At 42.3% G+C, this 19,007-nt stretch overlaps 1 protein-coding gene across 1 annotated transcript in view; it reads left to right on the forward strand.

Annotated features, from left to right (window-relative positions):
• Nucleotides 1-12,169, forward strand: part of ints7 (integrator complex subunit 7) — a 58,425-nt gene extending 46,256 nt beyond the window's left edge. The window contains exons 16-20 of the mRNA XM_055639781.1: nucleotides 858-926; nucleotides 7,894-8,026; nucleotides 9,663-9,761; nucleotides 10,668-10,853; nucleotides 11,354-12,169. Of these exons, the coding sequence (XP_055495756.1) occupies nucleotides 858-926; nucleotides 7,894-8,026; nucleotides 9,663-9,761; nucleotides 10,668-10,853; nucleotides 11,354-11,644 (778 nt within the window). The 3' untranslated portion in view covers nucleotides 11,645-12,169. The remainder of the gene's footprint in view (nucleotides 1-857; nucleotides 927-7,893; nucleotides 8,027-9,662; nucleotides 9,762-10,667; nucleotides 10,854-11,353) is intronic.
• The last annotated feature ends 6,838 nt before the right edge of the window (nucleotides 12,170-19,007 follow it).

Below are 19,007 nucleotides of genomic sequence, written 5' to 3' on the forward strand. Positions count from 1 at the left end.
TCAATAGGATTTTAAAGTGTTACATATATATATAGTGCAAATTATTTTGGGGGCAAAGAGATGCAGTTTTTAAAGTTCATGTTAAAAAGTCTTTCATTTTGTTCAAATGCTTTGCTGCCTCTGAGGCCAGTAGATTGCTGCATTTTGCATTGATTTTAGATGAGGTGGGATGAATTTCAACGTTGGAGTTGTAAATGCTCTGTTAATGATTGGCCAACTTTCAGACCTACCAAATTTCCCCCCCCCCCCCCCCCCCCCCCACCACAAAAAAACAAAATGGCAGGGATTCATAAATCGTGGCCAAGTCAGCCATTGTCTTTTAAGATTACAATAGAGTAAGCAAGTTTCAGTGGCATAACATGTTTCTGCTATTATAACCATTTTTGCTGACTTGAGTTGCTCTCCTACCTTCTCAGTCCACACTTATCCAGAACAGGTCTTCCAGCGGCAATTCCTGATTAGAGAGTCTCTGAGCAGTGCAGGGTTTTCCAATTCGTGTTTTTTTCATGTCCACGTACATTCACAGAAGTAAATGGAATTTTCCACATCTGGTTAATCAGTTTATTTCTCGACAAAATTGCTGGAGTTTGTCACTTCATCCCTGGATTAGTAGTACAGATAAAATCACAACACTGAGGACCTGTTAAAGTTTACTCACATCTATGCATGTGTACTGGATGCCCTGATGGTCACATAAGGTCATCCACAGTTCCTTGGGGAAGTTCCTTTGCACAGGAAAATGTAATCTATTTGTTTTCAAAATATTAACACCAAGTAGGCAAATTAACAGGAATTTGGGACCAAGGTTCTGTTCAGATGCATGAATTGATCTCTGTGGCCTTTAACTTTATCCATAGACAACAACAAAGTTGTCTCCTGATTTCTCACTCCATTGAAGCACTAATCCTGGATCCAGATTCTGCCAGGTAAAAACATTTAGTTTGTGCTTTAATTGTATGGCGATTTGTATGATTTAATTGTGTGAATTGGTATCCTCATCAGGAACATGTTATGAAGGAAACAGCCATTTGTCCAATGGGTTAGCAGACTACTTTTTGCTGATCATACTAAGCAAATCTTTGGAGGTGTGGGCTGACACATCTCTGGTTCCAAACAGACCTCATCCTGGTGTTTCAAGAGTGGCTTGTAGCGTAGTTGATGTATTTTTATTAGTTTTGCAAAAAACTCCCTCTACTCAAGGAAGATGATTCAATTCAATTATTTAAAAGATAGCAAATTTAACTCCTTTGTTCAAAATGGAAAGAACTCATAAAGTAGAAAACTTTGCGCCAGTTAGTTTACTTCTGTTATAGAGAAAATGTTAGAAGCTTAAATTAAAGACGCATCAGGAAGCTCCAAAAAGTTCAAGGTAGTCAAGCAATGTCAACAAGAGTTTATGAGTTTAATGGAATTATGTGACAGTAAAAGGAAGTTACTGCGCATAGATTTCCAAAAGGCATTTGATAAAGGTGCCACATCAAAGGTCACTGAGAAGATAAAAACTCATGAGGAAGGAGGTAATATTGGTGTCGACAGAAAATCTTCCAGCTAACAGGAAACAAGGTGTATTTGGATTTTTTCTGGTTAGCAAGATATAATGAATGATATGCTACAGGCATATAACTTTTGGGGCAGCTTTACAATTTATATAAAAGATAGATAGATAGATAGATAGATAGATAGATAGATAGATATAATTTATTACCATACAACCAGGTTCGGTGGAAATTTGGGTTGTCAGCAGCAGTACAATAATAAAGAACACACAACCACAATAAAACTGTAACACAAACATCCACCACAGCAATCATCACTGTGGTGGAAGGCACAAAATTTGGCCAGTCCTCCTCCATTTCCCCCCCGTGGACAGGACCAGAGTCAGTCCAGGGTCGGCTCTTCCTCACCGGAGGAACTGGTTGTAGGAACTGAGGTAGTTATGAGGAGGAAAAAAGAATGTAAGTTCTAGAGTAACTCAGCGGGTCAGACGTGTCTTCACAGAATATTCATAGCTGATATTTTGGGTCGAGAGCCTTTTTCAGACTGATTATAGTAGGGGGAAGAAAGCTAGAAGGTTTCAAGGCCAGTTTATTGTCACATGTACCAATTAAGGTACAGTGAAATTCGAATTACCATACAGCCATACTTTAAAAAAGCAATAATACATATAAGAAATAAAGTCGACGAGCTTGAGGCTCAGTTAGAAATTGGCAAGTATGATGCTGTGGGAATTATAGAGACATGGATGCCAGAGAGCCAAGGCTGGGAACTGAATATTCAAGGGTATCGAAAAGACAGATGGGTGGGGTAGCTCTGTTGGTGAGGAATGAAATTCAGTCCCTTGCAAGGGATGACATTGAAACAAGAGATGTGGAGTCAGTTTGGATAGAACTAAGGAATTGTAAGGGTAAAAAGACCCTAATGGGAATAATCTACAGGCCCCCAAACAGTAGTCTGGATATCGGGTGCAAGTTGAATCAGGAGTTAAAAATGGCATGTAGTAAAGGTAATGCTACTGTTGTTATGGGATATTTCAACATGCAGATAGACTGGGAAAATCAGGTTGGCACTGGACCCCAAGAAAGGGAGTTTGTGGAGTGCCTCCGTGATGGATTCTTAAAACAGCTTGTATTGGAGCCTACCAGGGAGAAGGCAATTCTGGATTTAATGTTATGTAATGAACCAGATTTGATAAAGGAACTTGAGGTTAAGGAGCCATTAGGAAGTAGTGACCATAATATGGTCAAGTTTAATCTACAATTGGAGAGGGAGAAGGGTAAATTGGAGGTGTCATTGTTACAGTTGAATAAAGGGGACTATGGAGCCATGAGGGAGGAGCTGGCCAAAGTTGACTGGAAATATACCCTAGCAGGGATGACAGTGGAACAACAATGGCAGGTATTTCTAGGAATAAGACAAAGAAAGGTTAAAGGGGAGTAAGGGCGACCATGGCTGACAAGGGATGTCAGGGACAGTATAAAAATAAAAGTACAAGGTAGCAAAGATGAGTGGGAAGCAAGAGGATTGGGTAATGTTTAAAGAACAACAGTAGATAACTAAAAAGGCAATACGGGGAGAAAAGATGAATTACGAAGATAAGCTAACCAAGAATATAAAGTAGGATAGTAAAAGCTTCTTTAGGTATGTAAAGAGGAAAAAATTAGGTAAGACGAAAGTTGGACCTTTGAAGACTGAAAAAGGTGAATTTATTATGGGGAACAATGAAATGGCAGATGAATTGAACAGGTACTTTGGATCCGTCTTCACTAAGTCTTCCTGATATACTAGTGGCCAGAAAATCTGGGGTGACGGAGGAACTGAAAGAAATCCACATTAGGCAGGAAATGGTGCTGGGCAGACTGATAGGACTGAAGGCTGATAAATCCTCAGGGCCTGATGGTCTGCATCCCAGGGTTCTTAAGGAAGAGGCTCTAGAAATCGTGGACGCATTGGTGATCATTTTCCAATGTTCTATAGATTCAGGATCAGTTCCTGTGGATTGGAGGGTAGCTAATGTTAAACCACTTTTTAAGAAAGGCGGGAGAGAGAAAACGGAATTATAGACCAGTTAGCCTGACATCGGTGGTGGGGAAAATGCTGGAGTCAATTACAAAAGATGAATTAGCGGCACATTTGGACAGCTGTAACAGGATCGGTCTGAGTCAGCATGGATTTATGAAGGGGAAATCATGCTTGACTAATCTGGAATTTTTTGAGGATGTAATGAGGAAAATGGAAAAGGGAGAGCCAGTGGATGTAGTGTACCTGGACTTTCAGAAAGCATTTGATAAGGTCCCACATAGCAGATTAGTGGACAAAATGAGGGCACATGGTATTGGTGGTAGAGTGCTGACATGGATAGAAAATTGGTTGGCCGATAGGAAACAAAGAGTAGGGATTAACGGGACCCTTTCAGAATGGCGGGCAGTGACTAGTGTGGTACCGCAAGGCTCGGTGCTGGGACCGCAGCTATTTACAATATACATCAATGATTTAGATGAATGGATTCAAAATAACATTAGCAAATTGGCAGATGACACAAAGCTGGGTGGCAGTGTGAACTGTGAGAAGGATGCTATGAGAATGCAGGGTGACTCGGACAGGTTGGGTGAGTGGGCAGATGCAAGGCAGATGCAGTTTAATGTGGATACATGTGAGGTTATCCACTTTGGTAGCAAAAACAGGAAGGCAGATTACTATCTAAATGGTGTTGTTGGGAAAAGGGGAAGTACAACGGGATCTGGAGGTCCTTGTTCATCAGTCAATGAAAGTAAGCATGCAGGCACAGCAGGCAGTGAAGAAAGCAAATGGCATGTTGGCCTTTATAACAAGAGGAGTTGAGTATAGGAACAAAGAGGTCCTTCTGCAGTTGTATATGGCCCTAGTGAGACCACACCACAGTTTTGGTCCCCTAATTTGAGGAAGGACATTCTTGCAATTGAGGGAGTGCAGTGTAGGTTTACAAGGTTAATTCCCAGGATGGTGGGACTGTCGTATGCTGAGAGAATGTAGTAGCTGGGCTTTTATACTCTGGTGTTTAGAAGAATAAAAGGGAGCTTATTGAAACATATAAGATTATTAAGGGTTAGAGGCAGGAAACATGTTCCCGATGTTGGGGGAAATCCAGAACCAGGGGCCACTGTTTAAGAATAAGGGGTAAGCCATTTAGAACAGAGATAGGAAACACTTTTTCTCACAGAGGGTTGTGAGTCTGTGGAATTCTCTGCATCAGAGGGCGGTGGAAGCCGGTTCTCTGGATACTTTCAAGAGAGAGCTAGATAGGCCTCTTAAAGATAACGGAGTCTGGGGATATGGGGAGAAGGCAGGAATGGGGTACCGATTGGGGATGATCAGCCATGATCACATTGAATGGGCCGTATGGCCTACTACTGCACCTATTGTCTATTGACACACAATTGTCTATTGACACACAACTACATAAAAGTTACCATAAACATCCACCACAGTGGATTCCCCACGTTCCTCACTGTGATGGAAGGCAATAAAGTCTAATCTTTTTATTCTCCCGCGGTCAGGGCAGTCGAACCCTCCGCATTCGGGGCGATCAAAGCCCCTGCAGCTCCAACAGCCTGAGGTTGAAGCTCCCGTAGCCGGCTGTCGAAGCCCCCGCGTCGGGGCGATCTAAGCTCCCGTGTGGGGCGATTAAAGCGCCTGCGGCTTATGTTCCCAATGTTGGTCTCTAACCGGAGACCGCGAGCGCCACGATGTTAAAGTCCGCAGGCACCCGCGGTTGAGATCTGATGTGAAGTGTCACGTTGTAACTGCAGGAAACACATGGTGCAATCATATTTATCTTTTAGTCAAGTGTTTTAGTAAGGTTAACAGAACAGTGAAGGGTGGGTTCAGCTCTACAGTTTAACTGGAAATGTTCTCAGTTTTTCAGGAAGTGCCGCTTGTTAGTGTTGGTCTTAGCAGCATAGTGATTTTTCTTGTGAAGAATGTGTTCTCTGCTGTGCCAGGAAGTTTGTGGTGGCAGCTCCTCGAGAAAGGTATAAACTCATGCAGAGGAATCTAATCTCAGTGAAGCTGAACTTCAAATTAGTGCCTGCCCTGGGAAAGTTTGATGGGAAAGTGTTAAAGGCGCTGATCCCTGTATCTAATCTGTACAGTAACTTCCCACAAGCGTGTTGAAATAGTGCAGTGCAAGCTTTATTCATGGGTCCAAGATGTAAACTTCGAATGAGAGAAGAGGCAATTGTCCAGTTGGTGAAACAAACTACGTCCAATGTATTACAGCAGACATTTTCTAGTTACATCTAGTGAATTCCCTGGCGTGAGTCATGCATGTGTTAGCCTATGAGGGGAGATAAAGCATCAACATACACAACTATCAGCCAACAAAATGAGATAAAAAACAAGTAAAGGATTACATTCTATCTTTGTCCCACCCCCTCCCGTGACATCAGTCTGAAGAAGGATCTCGACCCGAAACGTCACCCATTCCTTCTCTCCAGAGATGCTGCCTGATTCGCTGAGTTACTCCAGCATTTTGTGTCTACCTAAAGGATGCCAGGGCTGAGTGAGGTCACTAAAATATTGCACAAAAAGGACTGGGAGGGGCAAGGCTTTTCAGTCGTGAATGGAACAGGCTATATAACCTCATTTTATCCAGCAAAGAAGCAAATAAGTAAAAATGTCTTGGATAAGTTAGAAGCTGAAATAAATTAAAGAGTTATCAGTAAAAATCGCTCCCATCTCCAATAACTGCTGTTCCTTCCACCATAGCCACTGCTCCATCATGACCAAATTGCCCTCTTCTCATCATTCCCTTTAACCTCCTTTACCCATTTACGCCTGTTTCTCAGTTGGTTACCCTTTACAGCTTTAGACTTTGGGGGTACAGCGCCGAAACAGGCCCTTTGGCCCACCGAGTCCGCACCGACCAGCGATCACTCCATACACTAGCACTATCCTATTACAATTTACAAAAACCAATTAACCTTTAAATTGCATGTCTTTGAGATGTCGGAGGAAGCCAGAACACCTAGAGAGGACCCACGTGTCATGGGGGGAAAGCGTGGGCTCCGTACAGGCAGCACCCGTAGTCGGGATCGAGCTCCATCTGGTTAGTTGTGTTGAGTCTCTTCACCAGACACTGCCTTGTTGCTCACTGCCTCTGGCTAAGTCGGTGAAAAAGGTCTAAGGCCAATTCTAAATAAATTCTGAACAAGAAATGCTCCAGAAATTTGACATCATTCTTCTGGGCACTGCGTATGATCACCTTTAGTACATTCTGGATAATACAGTTGCAGACAAAGAAGGCGGAACATTTCAAAAGAAAGAAAAACTTTCATATATATGATTCTTTGTTACAACCGTTGATATGAATCAAACCTTTTTTTCAACAAGCGAAGCACATTTTTAAAATGCAAATGCTATTCTGTTAGAAAATATACTTATAACTCGCAGAGCCCACAGAAGCAGCGAGATCCTCTGATAGAGTGATGTTGATTGTGGGATAACAATGATTAAGATGGAGTTTCCTTCATTTCCTTCGACTAGGCTTATATTCACTGGAATTTAGAAGGATGAGAGGGAATCTTATAGAAACATATACAATTCTTAAGGGATTGGACAGGTTAGATGCAGGAAAAATGTACCCGATGTTGGGGGAGTCCAGAACCAGGGGTCACAGTTTAAGAATAAAGGGCGGGCCATTTAGGACTGAGATGAGGAAAATCATTTTCACCCAGACAGTTGTGAATCTGTGGAATTCTCTGCCACAGAAGGCAGTGGAGGCCAATTCACTGGATGTATTCAAGTGAGAGTTAGATATAGCTCTTAGGACTAATGGAATCAAGGGATATGGGGAGAAAGCAGGAACCGGGTACTGATTTTGGATGATCAGCCATGATCATATTGAATGGCGATGCTGGCTTGAAGGGTCGAATGGCCTACTCCTACACCTATTTTCAACGTTTCTAACCACACCCCCAACATGAAGCAAACTAAAGACCACTAAAACCATACATTTAACACGTACAAACAACAAAAGAAGGAAGGAACACAGACTGTTGGCGAGGCAGCCATTGCTGGCGCCACCCAGTGATAAAATAGAAGAGAGGTGGGGATGGGACAGGGCCTGACATATGATGGGTAGATACAGGTGAGCGGTGTTTAGAGTGGTATATGGGTGGACTAAGGCCAGAGATAGGTATGCAGAGTTGAGGTTACAATCAAAACAGTTGTTACATCACTAAATGGTGAAGCAGGCTTGAAGGGCTGAGTGATCTCCTAATTTGATGGTATTCCAATCAATTGCTATTTGCATATAAAAATCTCTACTATAGTGGGATGTAGTATGTATAAACTGGTATAACTAAGATTTAAATATGTTGCCACTTAGTGATTTTGTTTATTGACTCTCGTGTGCAGTTTCCAAGAGTATGGCTGCAGTGGGAATGTCCATGCTGAAAGCGAGTATGAAAGAAGCATGCTGTCTGTATTTACTCGGGTACTGGAGGATGTAGAGTCTCTTAGCAGAAAGTATCCACCTGTTTCCTATCTGGTAAGTAGAGATAGCCGAATGTAAATGTCTTCAATTATGCACCAATAAATTGGGACAAGATTGATTTTTCACAAAATGTTTTTTTTTGTGTGTACGTATGTATATGTGTGTGTATATATATATGCATATGTCTGTATATATATGTATTTGTGAGCATGTGTATATATTCACACACTGAACTTTTTTTTCTTGTTTATTATATTGTTTACAGTATACTATGTTTACATATTCTGTTGTGTTGCTGGAAGTAAGAATTTAACTGTTCTATCTAGGACATATGACAATAAAACATTCTTGACTCTTGAAGACTATATGTAAGATAAGTTAAACTTCTACTGGTCCTATCTGCTTTTTCCCTTCCATACATTTCCTTTTGTGAAATCTGGCGACTTAGCCAGGGTATTAGTTTTGTTGATGCTTCACCTCAAACAGGTAGCTTTTATTAATATTTCCGACCATTGATTATTAGGTTTGTGGGGGCTCTGTTTTGTCTGAACTCTAGATTACCAACAGAAGTATCTGACACTGCATGTGAATAGCCTTGATGTTCCCGGGATGGCGGGATTGTCATATGCTGAGAGAATGGAGCAGCTGGGCTTGTATAGTCTGCGATTTAGAAGGATGAGAGGGAATCTTATTGAAACATAAGATTATTAATGTTTGGACACGCTAGAGGCAGGAAACATGTTCCCGATGTTGGGGGAGTCCAGAACTAGGGGCCACAGTTTAAGAATAAATGGTAAGCCATTTAGAACGGAGATGAGGAAAAACGTTTTCACAAAGAGAGTTGTGAGTCTGTGGAATTCTCTGCCTCAGAGGGCGGTGGAGGCAGGTTCTCTGGATACTTTCAAGAGAGAGCTAGATAGGGCTCTTAAAAATAGCGGAGTTAGACGATATGGGGAGAAGGCAGGAACGAGGTACTGATTGTGGATGATCATCCATGATCACATTGAATGGTGCTGCTGGTTCGAAGGGCCAAATGGCCTACTCCTGCACCTATTGTCTATTGTCAATTTATCCCCCCCCCCATCCCCCAGGAAAATTGGATTAGGAGGGAGAGTTAGACCAGTCATGAATGAATGGTGGCGTAGACTTGATGGGCCAAATGGCCTAATTCTGTTCCTGTCACTTATGACCTTATGACCCACCCACCACCCACCACCCCAACTTGTTGCTACCATCTGACTTTTTTAAGTCTGCAGAAGGGTCCTGACCTGAAACTTCACATATTCATGTTCCCCGGAAATGCTGCCTGACCTGCTGAGTTACTCCAACATTTTGTATCCTTGGTAAACTAACCTCTGCAGTTCCTTGTTCCTGCATGCATATATAATATACTACCGGCTGCCTATGTGAGGTCGAGTATACTCCTTGGATTAATTAGTATTTAGTTGGCAACTGAATAAATTAGCTGAAGGGAAGGGAAAAAAAAACAATTCTCAGCCGGGAGGGAGTGGAGGCAAAGTATTCCTGTGATCTGTTTATAAAGAAAAGCCTTTTGGATAGACTTGACATTTAAAAAAAACCTATTTAATGCTGCACGTAGATTCCATGTGCCTCATGTTATTATTGTTATGCACTGAATTAATACTTCAGAGGTCACGCTTACTGATCTAATCTTGTGACTTTATTCTAGCATACCATGTGCCTCTGTGGGGCTGTGATTTCGTTGCTGAAAGTCCCCTTATCTTTTCAGAGGTATTTCTTCCAAAAGCTTCAGTCTACCAGCATCAAGGTATGTCAGTTTCTCCCCAGATTTTTCAATAGTACAACTCATGCACCATGTTTTTAACTTTTTCAATTCAGATAATATGTTCATGTTGTGAGCAACTCGTACCTTTTCAATTTACAATCCATTACTTACACTTCCTCTGTCCACATTAGCCAGCTTACTGTGTTCAAATGTCATTTGAGTAATTTTGTGAGTTTAGGCACTGCTTTTGGCCTTGCATTTAAGTCATTGATGTACGCAATGAAGAAAAGCAGTCTTCGAAAGAGCCTTGTGGGAAGCATTTATAACCTCTGCAAAAATCGTAATAAAACCGATAGAATCAAATAATTAATTATTATTTTCTACCTTGTGTTTTTTTAAAGTTAATTATGATTAGAACATGGAACTAAAGCAGAGGAACAGGCCTTTCGGCCAATAATGTCTGTGCCTAAAATGATGCCAGGATAAACTAATATCATCTGCCTGCACATGATCCGTGCCCCACCATTCCCGGGATGAATGCCTATCTAAAAGCCTCTTAAATATCACTTTCATATTCGCCACCACTACCTCTGGCACAGGCACCTACCAGCTTCTTTATTTAAAAAAAAGAGAACATCGCCTTCACTTCTCCTTTCAATGTTGCCCCTCTCATTTTAAAGCTCTGCCCGCATCTTTAATATTTCCAGACTTGGAAAAAAGTTCTGGCTGTCTACCTTATCTCTCATAACTTTGTGTACTTCAAACAGGTCTCTCCTCAACCTCCAGTTTTCCAGAGAAAACAATCCAAGTTTGATTATCAAAAGTTAATTTATCAAAAATCACCTTGAAGTAACATTGACCACATTTCCTACATCATGCATATCTTATCCAAGCTTCAAGTGATACCCACAGTGGTAGTTAATGCATGATCTACTATTTTCATTGCAGTTGGCACTGTCACCTTCACCTCGCACCCCAACAGAACCAATCATAGTGCAGAATAACCAGCAACTGGCTCTGAAGGTGGAAGGAGTTATCCAGCATGGCTCAAAACCTGGGTTCTTCAGGAAGATTCAAGCAGTTTGCCTGAATGTTTCCTCCTCACTGCAGAGCAAAGGGGTACAAGATTACAAGGTAATTAGTGCACAAGTTTCAGAACCCGCATTTATTCCAAATAAGTTCTGATGCGGTATCAATAATTGAATATTTATATACTTCATACATGACCAGTTGCAGACATTCACCATTATTTTTAGTAAAGGTATGTGATAATTGCTGGCTGTGTGTGTGTGTGTGTGTAGATTATATGAGTGAGAGTGGAAAGTGTTTGAGAGTAGAACAATTCAGTTTACATCTTGATTAACGATGAATCTACTGAGCAGGTTGGAGCATAATTTGATCTCTGACTATTCTGATGTCTGATGGATTCATAGCTGATGTTTAAAGTTTGGTCCATAAAAAACTGAATAGTGGTTGTTACGACACAGTATATAGGTTGTTCGCACTGGGGTAGTAATTGCCTGTTATCTCAAAGCTCGATGAATAATACTGCCTGTTTGACGGCAGTAGATTCTAAGTTGATCCAAAGTTGGAGTTTGGTGACACTTGTTGTTCATTTTGTATCCATTTCCTAGGTATTGATGGAGAATATGGCTGATGAAATGGAGCAGCGAGTGGAACCCCATAATGATTACTTCAGCACACAGTTCCTGTTGTGTTTTGTTTCACTTGGGAATCACATTGTCACTGTTGAAGCTTCGGTTGTTGACTCAAATGGTATAATTTGGAAAACGGGACCAAAAACTACCATTGCTATCAAATCCATGGAGGATCCATTCTCTCAGCAATTGCGCCTGCAGCAGCAGCAGCAACAGCAGTCACAGCAGCAATCGCAGCTGCAGAGGAATGCACTTTGTCGCTTTTAATGTGAAACGCTTCATGCAAAACCATTTGAAGATGCTCAAGACTTGCCAGTTACTCGCTGTGCTGCATCATGATGTTGCAGAACACAGTTATGGGTGAAACCCCATTCTTTGTCATTACATTATGAAACTTAATGGGATTCTGCTTTTTTGAACCAACCTTGTGCCCTATCCACTAAAATATAAATCAAAACATCTGTTTATTACGGCGGCTCAGTGGCACAGCACTAGAGTTCCTGCTTCGCAGCATCAGAGACCTGGGCTCCATCCTGATTACAGTGCAGTCTTGTATGGGTCTTGCACGTTCTCACTGTGTCCTCCGGGTGCTCCGGTTTTCTCCCACATCCCAAAGCTGTGCGGGTTTGTGCAAATTGGCTTCTGTAAATTGCCCCTAGTGGGTAGGATGTAAAATTGGGAATACCTAGAACTAGTTGAATACATGATTGATCATCTGTGTGGACATGGTGGCTTAAAGCACCTGTTTCCATGCAGTATCTCTAAACTAAACTAAATTATTACCAGTGCTGTTCTATGAATGAGTTCGTACATTTTATTCTCTAGTTTTATAATTAACTAGACCAAGGGGGACCCGTAGGGTCCCATCCCCTCAACGTGTGGTTGCGGAGGGGCTGCGGCGTCATACACACACTAACCACCCCACACACAAGGGGGGGGGCGGGGGGGTAAGTGGGGGAGGGAAGGAAAGGAGGGGGTAGGGAGGGGAGGGGGGGGGGGGGTAAGGGGGAGAGAGGTGGAGGGGGAGAGAGGTGAAGGGGGGGAGATGGACAGAGGGATGGAGGAGCAGAGAGGGGAGAAGGGAGGGAGGGGAGAGGGGGGAGGGAGGGGGGGAGGGGGGAGGGGAAGGGGGAGGAAGAGGAGCAGGGAGGGGGAGGGGAGAGAGAGAGGGGGAGGGGGAGGGGAGAGAGGAGAGTGGGGTCCGACACCTCTGGGGGGAGCAGGGGGGGCAGCGTCACACAGACACACAGGGGAGTGACTACTCCCCAAACACACAGGGGGGGAGGGGGGGGTGAGAGGGGGGGGGGGGGGAGAGAGAGGGGGGAGGGGGGGGGAGAGAGGGGGAGGGGGAGGGGGAGGAGAGAGGGGGGGGGGGGGGAGAGGGGGGGGAGAGATGGGGAGTAGAGGGAGATAGGGTGCGATAGAGAGAGGGGCGATAGAGAGAGGTGGAGAGAGGGGAGGGAGAGAGAGCGGGCTGCGAGAAGTGGAGAGAGCCAGGGGAGAGAGAGAGAGAGAGAGAGAGCTCTAGTACAGGGTCCGACTCTAGTACAAAGCTCTTGGCATGTCGTGGGTTCTCTCGGGAAACCCGAGTCGGGGCGGATAGCAGCAGGAGGGAGTGGGTATCGGCGGGCGGGAAGCGGGGAGGAGCGGTTAGCCGCGGAGGGGGAAGGGGCGGGGGAGGGGGTGACTTCACTCGCTGCGTGTGGAACACGGTGCAGCAGGCCGCGAGGAGAAAGTTCTTGAAAAGCAAGCTGGGAAACCCGTGAGTGCTCGTGAGCGCCCTTGACCTTGGGTGCCCCGCAGGCATCCCGTTAAAAACTGCAGCGGGCCGTTAACTTCAAAAAAGATCTCTGATTGGTGAACAATTTTAGTAAAAAAACCACAGGAAATAATTAATCAAATTTTCAGATGAGGCTGTTTTCGAGATCACGAGGTAAATCTCTACCGGAATATGTAAATATTTCACCGTTAGCGCGTCGGGTTTTCGAGGAGATGTGAATCACATACAAACACATACATCCACACACAAATAAATACATCCATATCCAAGATCAGTTTTACTAGACTATGTGGGACCTGTTGGGTCCCAGCATCACACGGGAGGGCTGGTCCCCCAATGCAATATTCCACCTCTTCACCAATTCCAATATTGGTGGCCAGTGGGTGGGGGGGGGGCACTTTCTAGAGCGCTAGTATGGGTGTTGTGCACTGAAGGGACTGATTTCCAGAGGACTAGTATGGACATTGTGGGCCGAATGGATTATTGTGCTGGCGGCTCAGTCACTCAAGCCTGTTGTGCTGGCTGCTCACTCACGGCTGGTGGGCTCGCAGTTGACTCACGGTTATTCTTTGAAATTCCATTTCAAGAAGTGTGCAAGGGCACCAAATTCAAGAGCAGTTTCATACCATTTCAAGCAGGATGCAAGGCCACTACAGACAATGAGTCGTGACCTCCCCCATCTTGCAGAGACTGAGCCACGCCCACACTTCGGGGTTTTATAGTTCCTCCCACCAGAAGGGGCGTGGGCCTTCATGGCGTGATTGACAGGCGAGAGAATCTCAACATTTTTTAAACACTAATAACTCTTTATTTTTCATAGATGGGAAACATCCTCGGCACCTGATGAGTGGAGGGGGACTCTGAGAAGACAGCTCTAATTATGCAAGGCAGCTTGCTTTAGCACTTTTAAAACCAAAGGCAAGGCAACTTGCTTTAGCACTTTCAAAACCAAAGACAACACAGCTTTAGCACTTTCAAACCAAAACACACTGTTGCATTTTCATACTACATTTTCAAACCATATTAACAATTTTAATTTAAAAAAGTCGGGAAAATAATGTACCAAATGTACAGAGGAGTGGATTTCTAAAAGCACAAGGAAAATCTCTACTGAAATATGTAAAAATATCCCCGTTTTGGCATCTGGTTTTCGAGCAGACGAAATCACAGGCAAAATCACACACACACACAGAATTTTAAAAGTATGTAGATAGATAAATAGATGTGGTAGATTAACTGGTTATTAAAGTTAAATTTGTTAGAAAATGGGCTTGATGGCAAAATTGCTAGAACCCAGCAATGTGAACCGGTTAATTTTATTTTACACATTGTTTATCAATTATCTCTCGGCTAACTTTGAATTAAGAAAACTTGGAACAAGCAGTAACTACCTTAAATGAGGTGTTTGCAATACAATACCAGTTTTTTATTACGAATTGATATACATTTGATATAACAATCAAATCTGTGGTGCATAGTCCCACTCTTATCAAAAGAACATCCAAAGGCAATAAACATGATGATAACAAAACTGATTTCTATGACCAGTAGAAAATGGGGAGGAAGGAGGGAGAGGCAATAAAATATGATCACAAGCAGGAAATCTGATCGTTAAACCTGCCTAATTCTTCAGATGGTTCATGACTGATTTGTACTTCAACCCATTTCTATACGCTAACCCTTGACACATCTAGTTAATGAAAGAGTATCTATCCATCTTAAATTACAATTAACCCACATCCACAGTTATTTGAAGACTCGGATTTCCTCCAAGTTTTTGTGTCCTAAAAAGCTTCTAATTTTATCTACAACCACTTACTTTCCCCTTCACTGCAGTACCTTGCCCAACCTCGGGATTAAATATTCTATCTTTCTATAAAAAGCGATTGCCCACCCACTTTATAAATTTGAAAGAATAGAATCAAATGTTATCACACGTTTGCATAATTTAGCTTTTAAAACCAGTAGCATGGCATTTGTTGCTCTTCAGAAGCAGGTGGTGGGCCACTGTCTTTAACACTATAATCATGTGAACATTCTGTTCTCCCTGTGCTATTAGGTAGGAGTGTTCCAGGTCTTTGACCTGGCAACAATGAAGGGCTGATATGGGACATGGAGAATAATTTGCAAATGGTGATGGAGGCCACAAGCAGCTGGAGGAGCAAGTAACTAGTGCATTTCGTAGATGGTGCTATTCTGCGCACTGTACACAGGTGGTGCTTGGAATGAAAGTTTAGGCTGGTGGACGATGGCCTAATCAAGTGGGCATGCAAAGTACTGATAGTGTTATGCTATTTTTATATAATTGCATTCATCCAGAGAAATTGAAATGTTCCATCCCACTGTCAATTTGTTCCTTGTTATATTAGGAGATGAGCCACGCTACAGGATATGCCAACTTTAACCAGCTGTGGTAGTCACGGTATTTAATTGGCTGGTCTCTAAAGTCTGAAATCTAAATTGGATTGGACGACTTGGCTGGAGCAACAGCTTGTTCTGAAGTGCACATATTCAGCACTACAGCAAGGCTGTTGGCTGGATCCATAGCTGTCTGGTGTGCTCTTGATATCATAGATCTAAAGGCTCATTTTTGTGATGTGGGGACCACAGGTGGACCATTTATTTTGCACTGTTTACTGACCATGATCACAATTGCTTCCATCTTTCACTTTCCCTCCAAGTCTCACATCATCCTGAGTCTAAATATATAAAATCACTGGCCATTTCTTCATCTATGGCATAATATTTTAGACCGTTAGCAGCATAAGCAGTGCTATACTGCAGCTTCAGTAGGCTGATATCTTGTTTTTTGGTATGTCTATTGCTGGCTCCAACATGCTCTTCTGCATCCCAACAATCCCCAGTTTGAAGGTAATGGTAGAGGGATGTCACATTACCTTCAAATATGTGATATTGTTCATTACTGCTGCTGACAATCTCCAGTAACTCCTGCATTTCCGTGCGTACTGCCAGATCTGAGTTTATTGCATTAGCATGGATAGCTATTATTTAAAAAAATGAATAAAGAAAAATAACATTTGTTCTTGGGTTTTGATATCAAATTTTAAAGATCTCTGTCCTCAAACTTATTTCTGCCACCGACTAGGTAATTCTAATAGATTGACTGTGCAGTGACATTTTAGAAATCAGTTTGGGACATTGCAGATTCTGGAACAAAAAAATTAAATTTCAGTTCAGTTTCTTGATCCATTTGAGATAATGGGTTATTGTTTCATGCACAGACCATTTGTTATTTCTGGTGATGAAATACACAAGGCATCAATTACAGATGAATGTAGTACTTAGTATTGCACTGCACCGTAGGTCAGGATTAAATCTCAAATTGCTTGAACTGCAACGTAGCTGCACCATCCTGTCGCCCCTAACAAATTCATTTAAAATGGTCCATTACTCTGAACCCAGGTTTTATCCTAACCATGGGAGAGAAATTTGCACATTCTCTTTGTAACTGCTTGGGCTTTGTTGGATAGTCTCCCACATCCAAAGATATGCCAATTGATTCAACGCTCACTGTAAATTATCCCCCAATGTTATTAAGTGATTAAAAAAGAATTAAAATTGGGATTCACCAGAGCAAGTTTCAGTACAATAAGAGAATTAGTTAAGGCGGAATGGAAATGATCTGGACATGAATCTCCCTGTGCATGTTGCATGATCTTGCATGTTCTTCCTGTGACCACAGATTTCCTTTGGGTGCTTTGGTTTCCTTCCACATCCCAAAGCTGTGAAGGTTGGAAAGTTAATGTGAGGATTATGGATAGAATCTGAGGGAGTTAAATATCATCTTTTCATGCTACAATGCCTGAAGTTTGCTTACAACTCTGAATACTGTTACATACAGCTCCAATTGGTGCAGTTTGTTTAAGAAGGAACTGCAGTTGCTGGAAAAATCGAAAGTAGACAAAAAATGCTGGAGAAACTCAGCGAGTGAGGCAGCATCTATGGAGAAAAGGCAGTCTAGGCGATGTTTCAGGTCGAGATCTTGATGTGGAGTTGCCTGTCATAAATATCGCATTGCAAAAATTCTTCCAACACGGATCAGCTAGTGTGTGTATTAAAAATCTTGCATCTGCAGACTTTAAATATTTTCAATTTTAAATGCTCCTGCTCTTAAATTATAATGGAAACCATCTACATAAAATTGACCACACTTTGTATCATCAAATTGATGCTTTAAAAAGTACACATTTAAAAATACCGTATCAGTACAACACATTTAAACCAAAAACTAAAGTTATTGTTAATACACTTATCGTAATGTATCAGGCACTGGTCCATATCAAAAAATTATATTCTGAGGGATTTTCCAATAGGTGATTATAGGAGTATTTGTGAATTTCAAAATGCTATAAATACATGTTGTCCACGTATGCACTTACACATCCTAAAGCTGTGCATGAATGTAGATGAATGTTTAGGTGAGGGATGGAATCTGAAGGGAGTTAGTGGGAATGCGGGGAGTCTGTGGGATGTCAGCATGGATTCAGTGGGTCAAAGAGTTTGTTTTCAAGCTACCATGCCTGACTACAGCTAACAACTCTTACAATTCTTGAATACTGTTACATGCAGCCCCAAACAGGTGCAGCATCATATTGTATATTTGCAGCAAATGACAACAGATGACTGTTGGATTGGATTCCAGATGAACACATTTAAGTATTGAAACTACAACTGGAACTACAACGATTGCTTACCTGGATTGCCGTTGAATCTCCAGAATGTTGGGCCTACTGCTTCAACATTGGAGCTGTGGTTCGTAGTGCTGCCAGCGTGGGCGGCTCTGACTTCAACATCTCGGAGTCCTGGGGCCCTTTGCCGAGGGCCGCCAGCGTTGAATCTCCGACCAGCGCGGCCTGTGGACTTCTGGAGCCGCGGACTCCGGTTGGAGGTGGCCGATTCGGATGTCCAAGCTGCTGAGGATGTCCTCCAGTCCCGACGTCGGACTTCCATCACCCTGGCGAGAGGGCCTGAACATCGGGCCGCCCGTAACAGTGACAGTGGGAGGTTCGGGAACCCCCTGACCATGGGAGGACAACAGAGAAGGATGACTGAAATTTGGAGCCTTCTCTCAGTGGGGAACTTTGATCCCGCTGTGTGGGGATGTCTGTGTTAAAGACTATCCTGTTCTGTGCTCTTTATTATTCGTATGGCTGTATGGCGACCACACACAAATAAATGTATCTTGTATCTTGAAGAGTAAAAGAAGGTAGACCATTGTTCTCATGTGATTCCAACATTTGGTTTATGAACTGGAACTGGAAATATGATTTAATTAAATCTGAGGGGAATGATCATCTTAAACCATGAAATGTATCTGTTTTATATACATTGGAATATTCAGCAACATTCATGGTCTTTTGAAATACAGTTTTGTTTAATATAGAATCTAACAGGTTGTATATTAAATCCCCAATGTGTACGAATGGTTTTCAAACATTGTCTACTGTTTTGTGTATAAATCTAATAAAGAATACGTTGTATATTATTAACTTTGCCTGACATTCAAGTTGTGATTTATTCAGGTAAAATGATCTGTTTTGAAAATAATCCAAATATTATGTTCCTTTTCTTCTTGCTACAATGGTGTAATTGTATTTAGAATTAAAAATATATATTTTGCATATCTGACTGCTTTTAACCATCGTATCATTTCAAAAAACACTTTTTTTAAATTGGGAACTACATCTGAATAATTGGTTGCCAAGCATAATATTTGTGAACCAGGAAAAACTGAGGTATAAACATTTCTCAAAGTTGGTTTTCCACAAAATTATGGGGTCTGTCTGCTTAGGGCTGCTGTTCTACTTTAGCAGATGCTGTGGAAAATAC

Source organism: Leucoraja erinacea, chromosome 8 (genome assembly GCF_028641065.1).
Source record: "Leucoraja erinacea ecotype New England chromosome 8, Leri_hhj_1, whole genome shotgun sequence".
NCBI lineage: Eukaryota > Metazoa > Chordata > Chondrichthyes > Rajiformes > Rajidae > Leucoraja > Leucoraja erinaceus.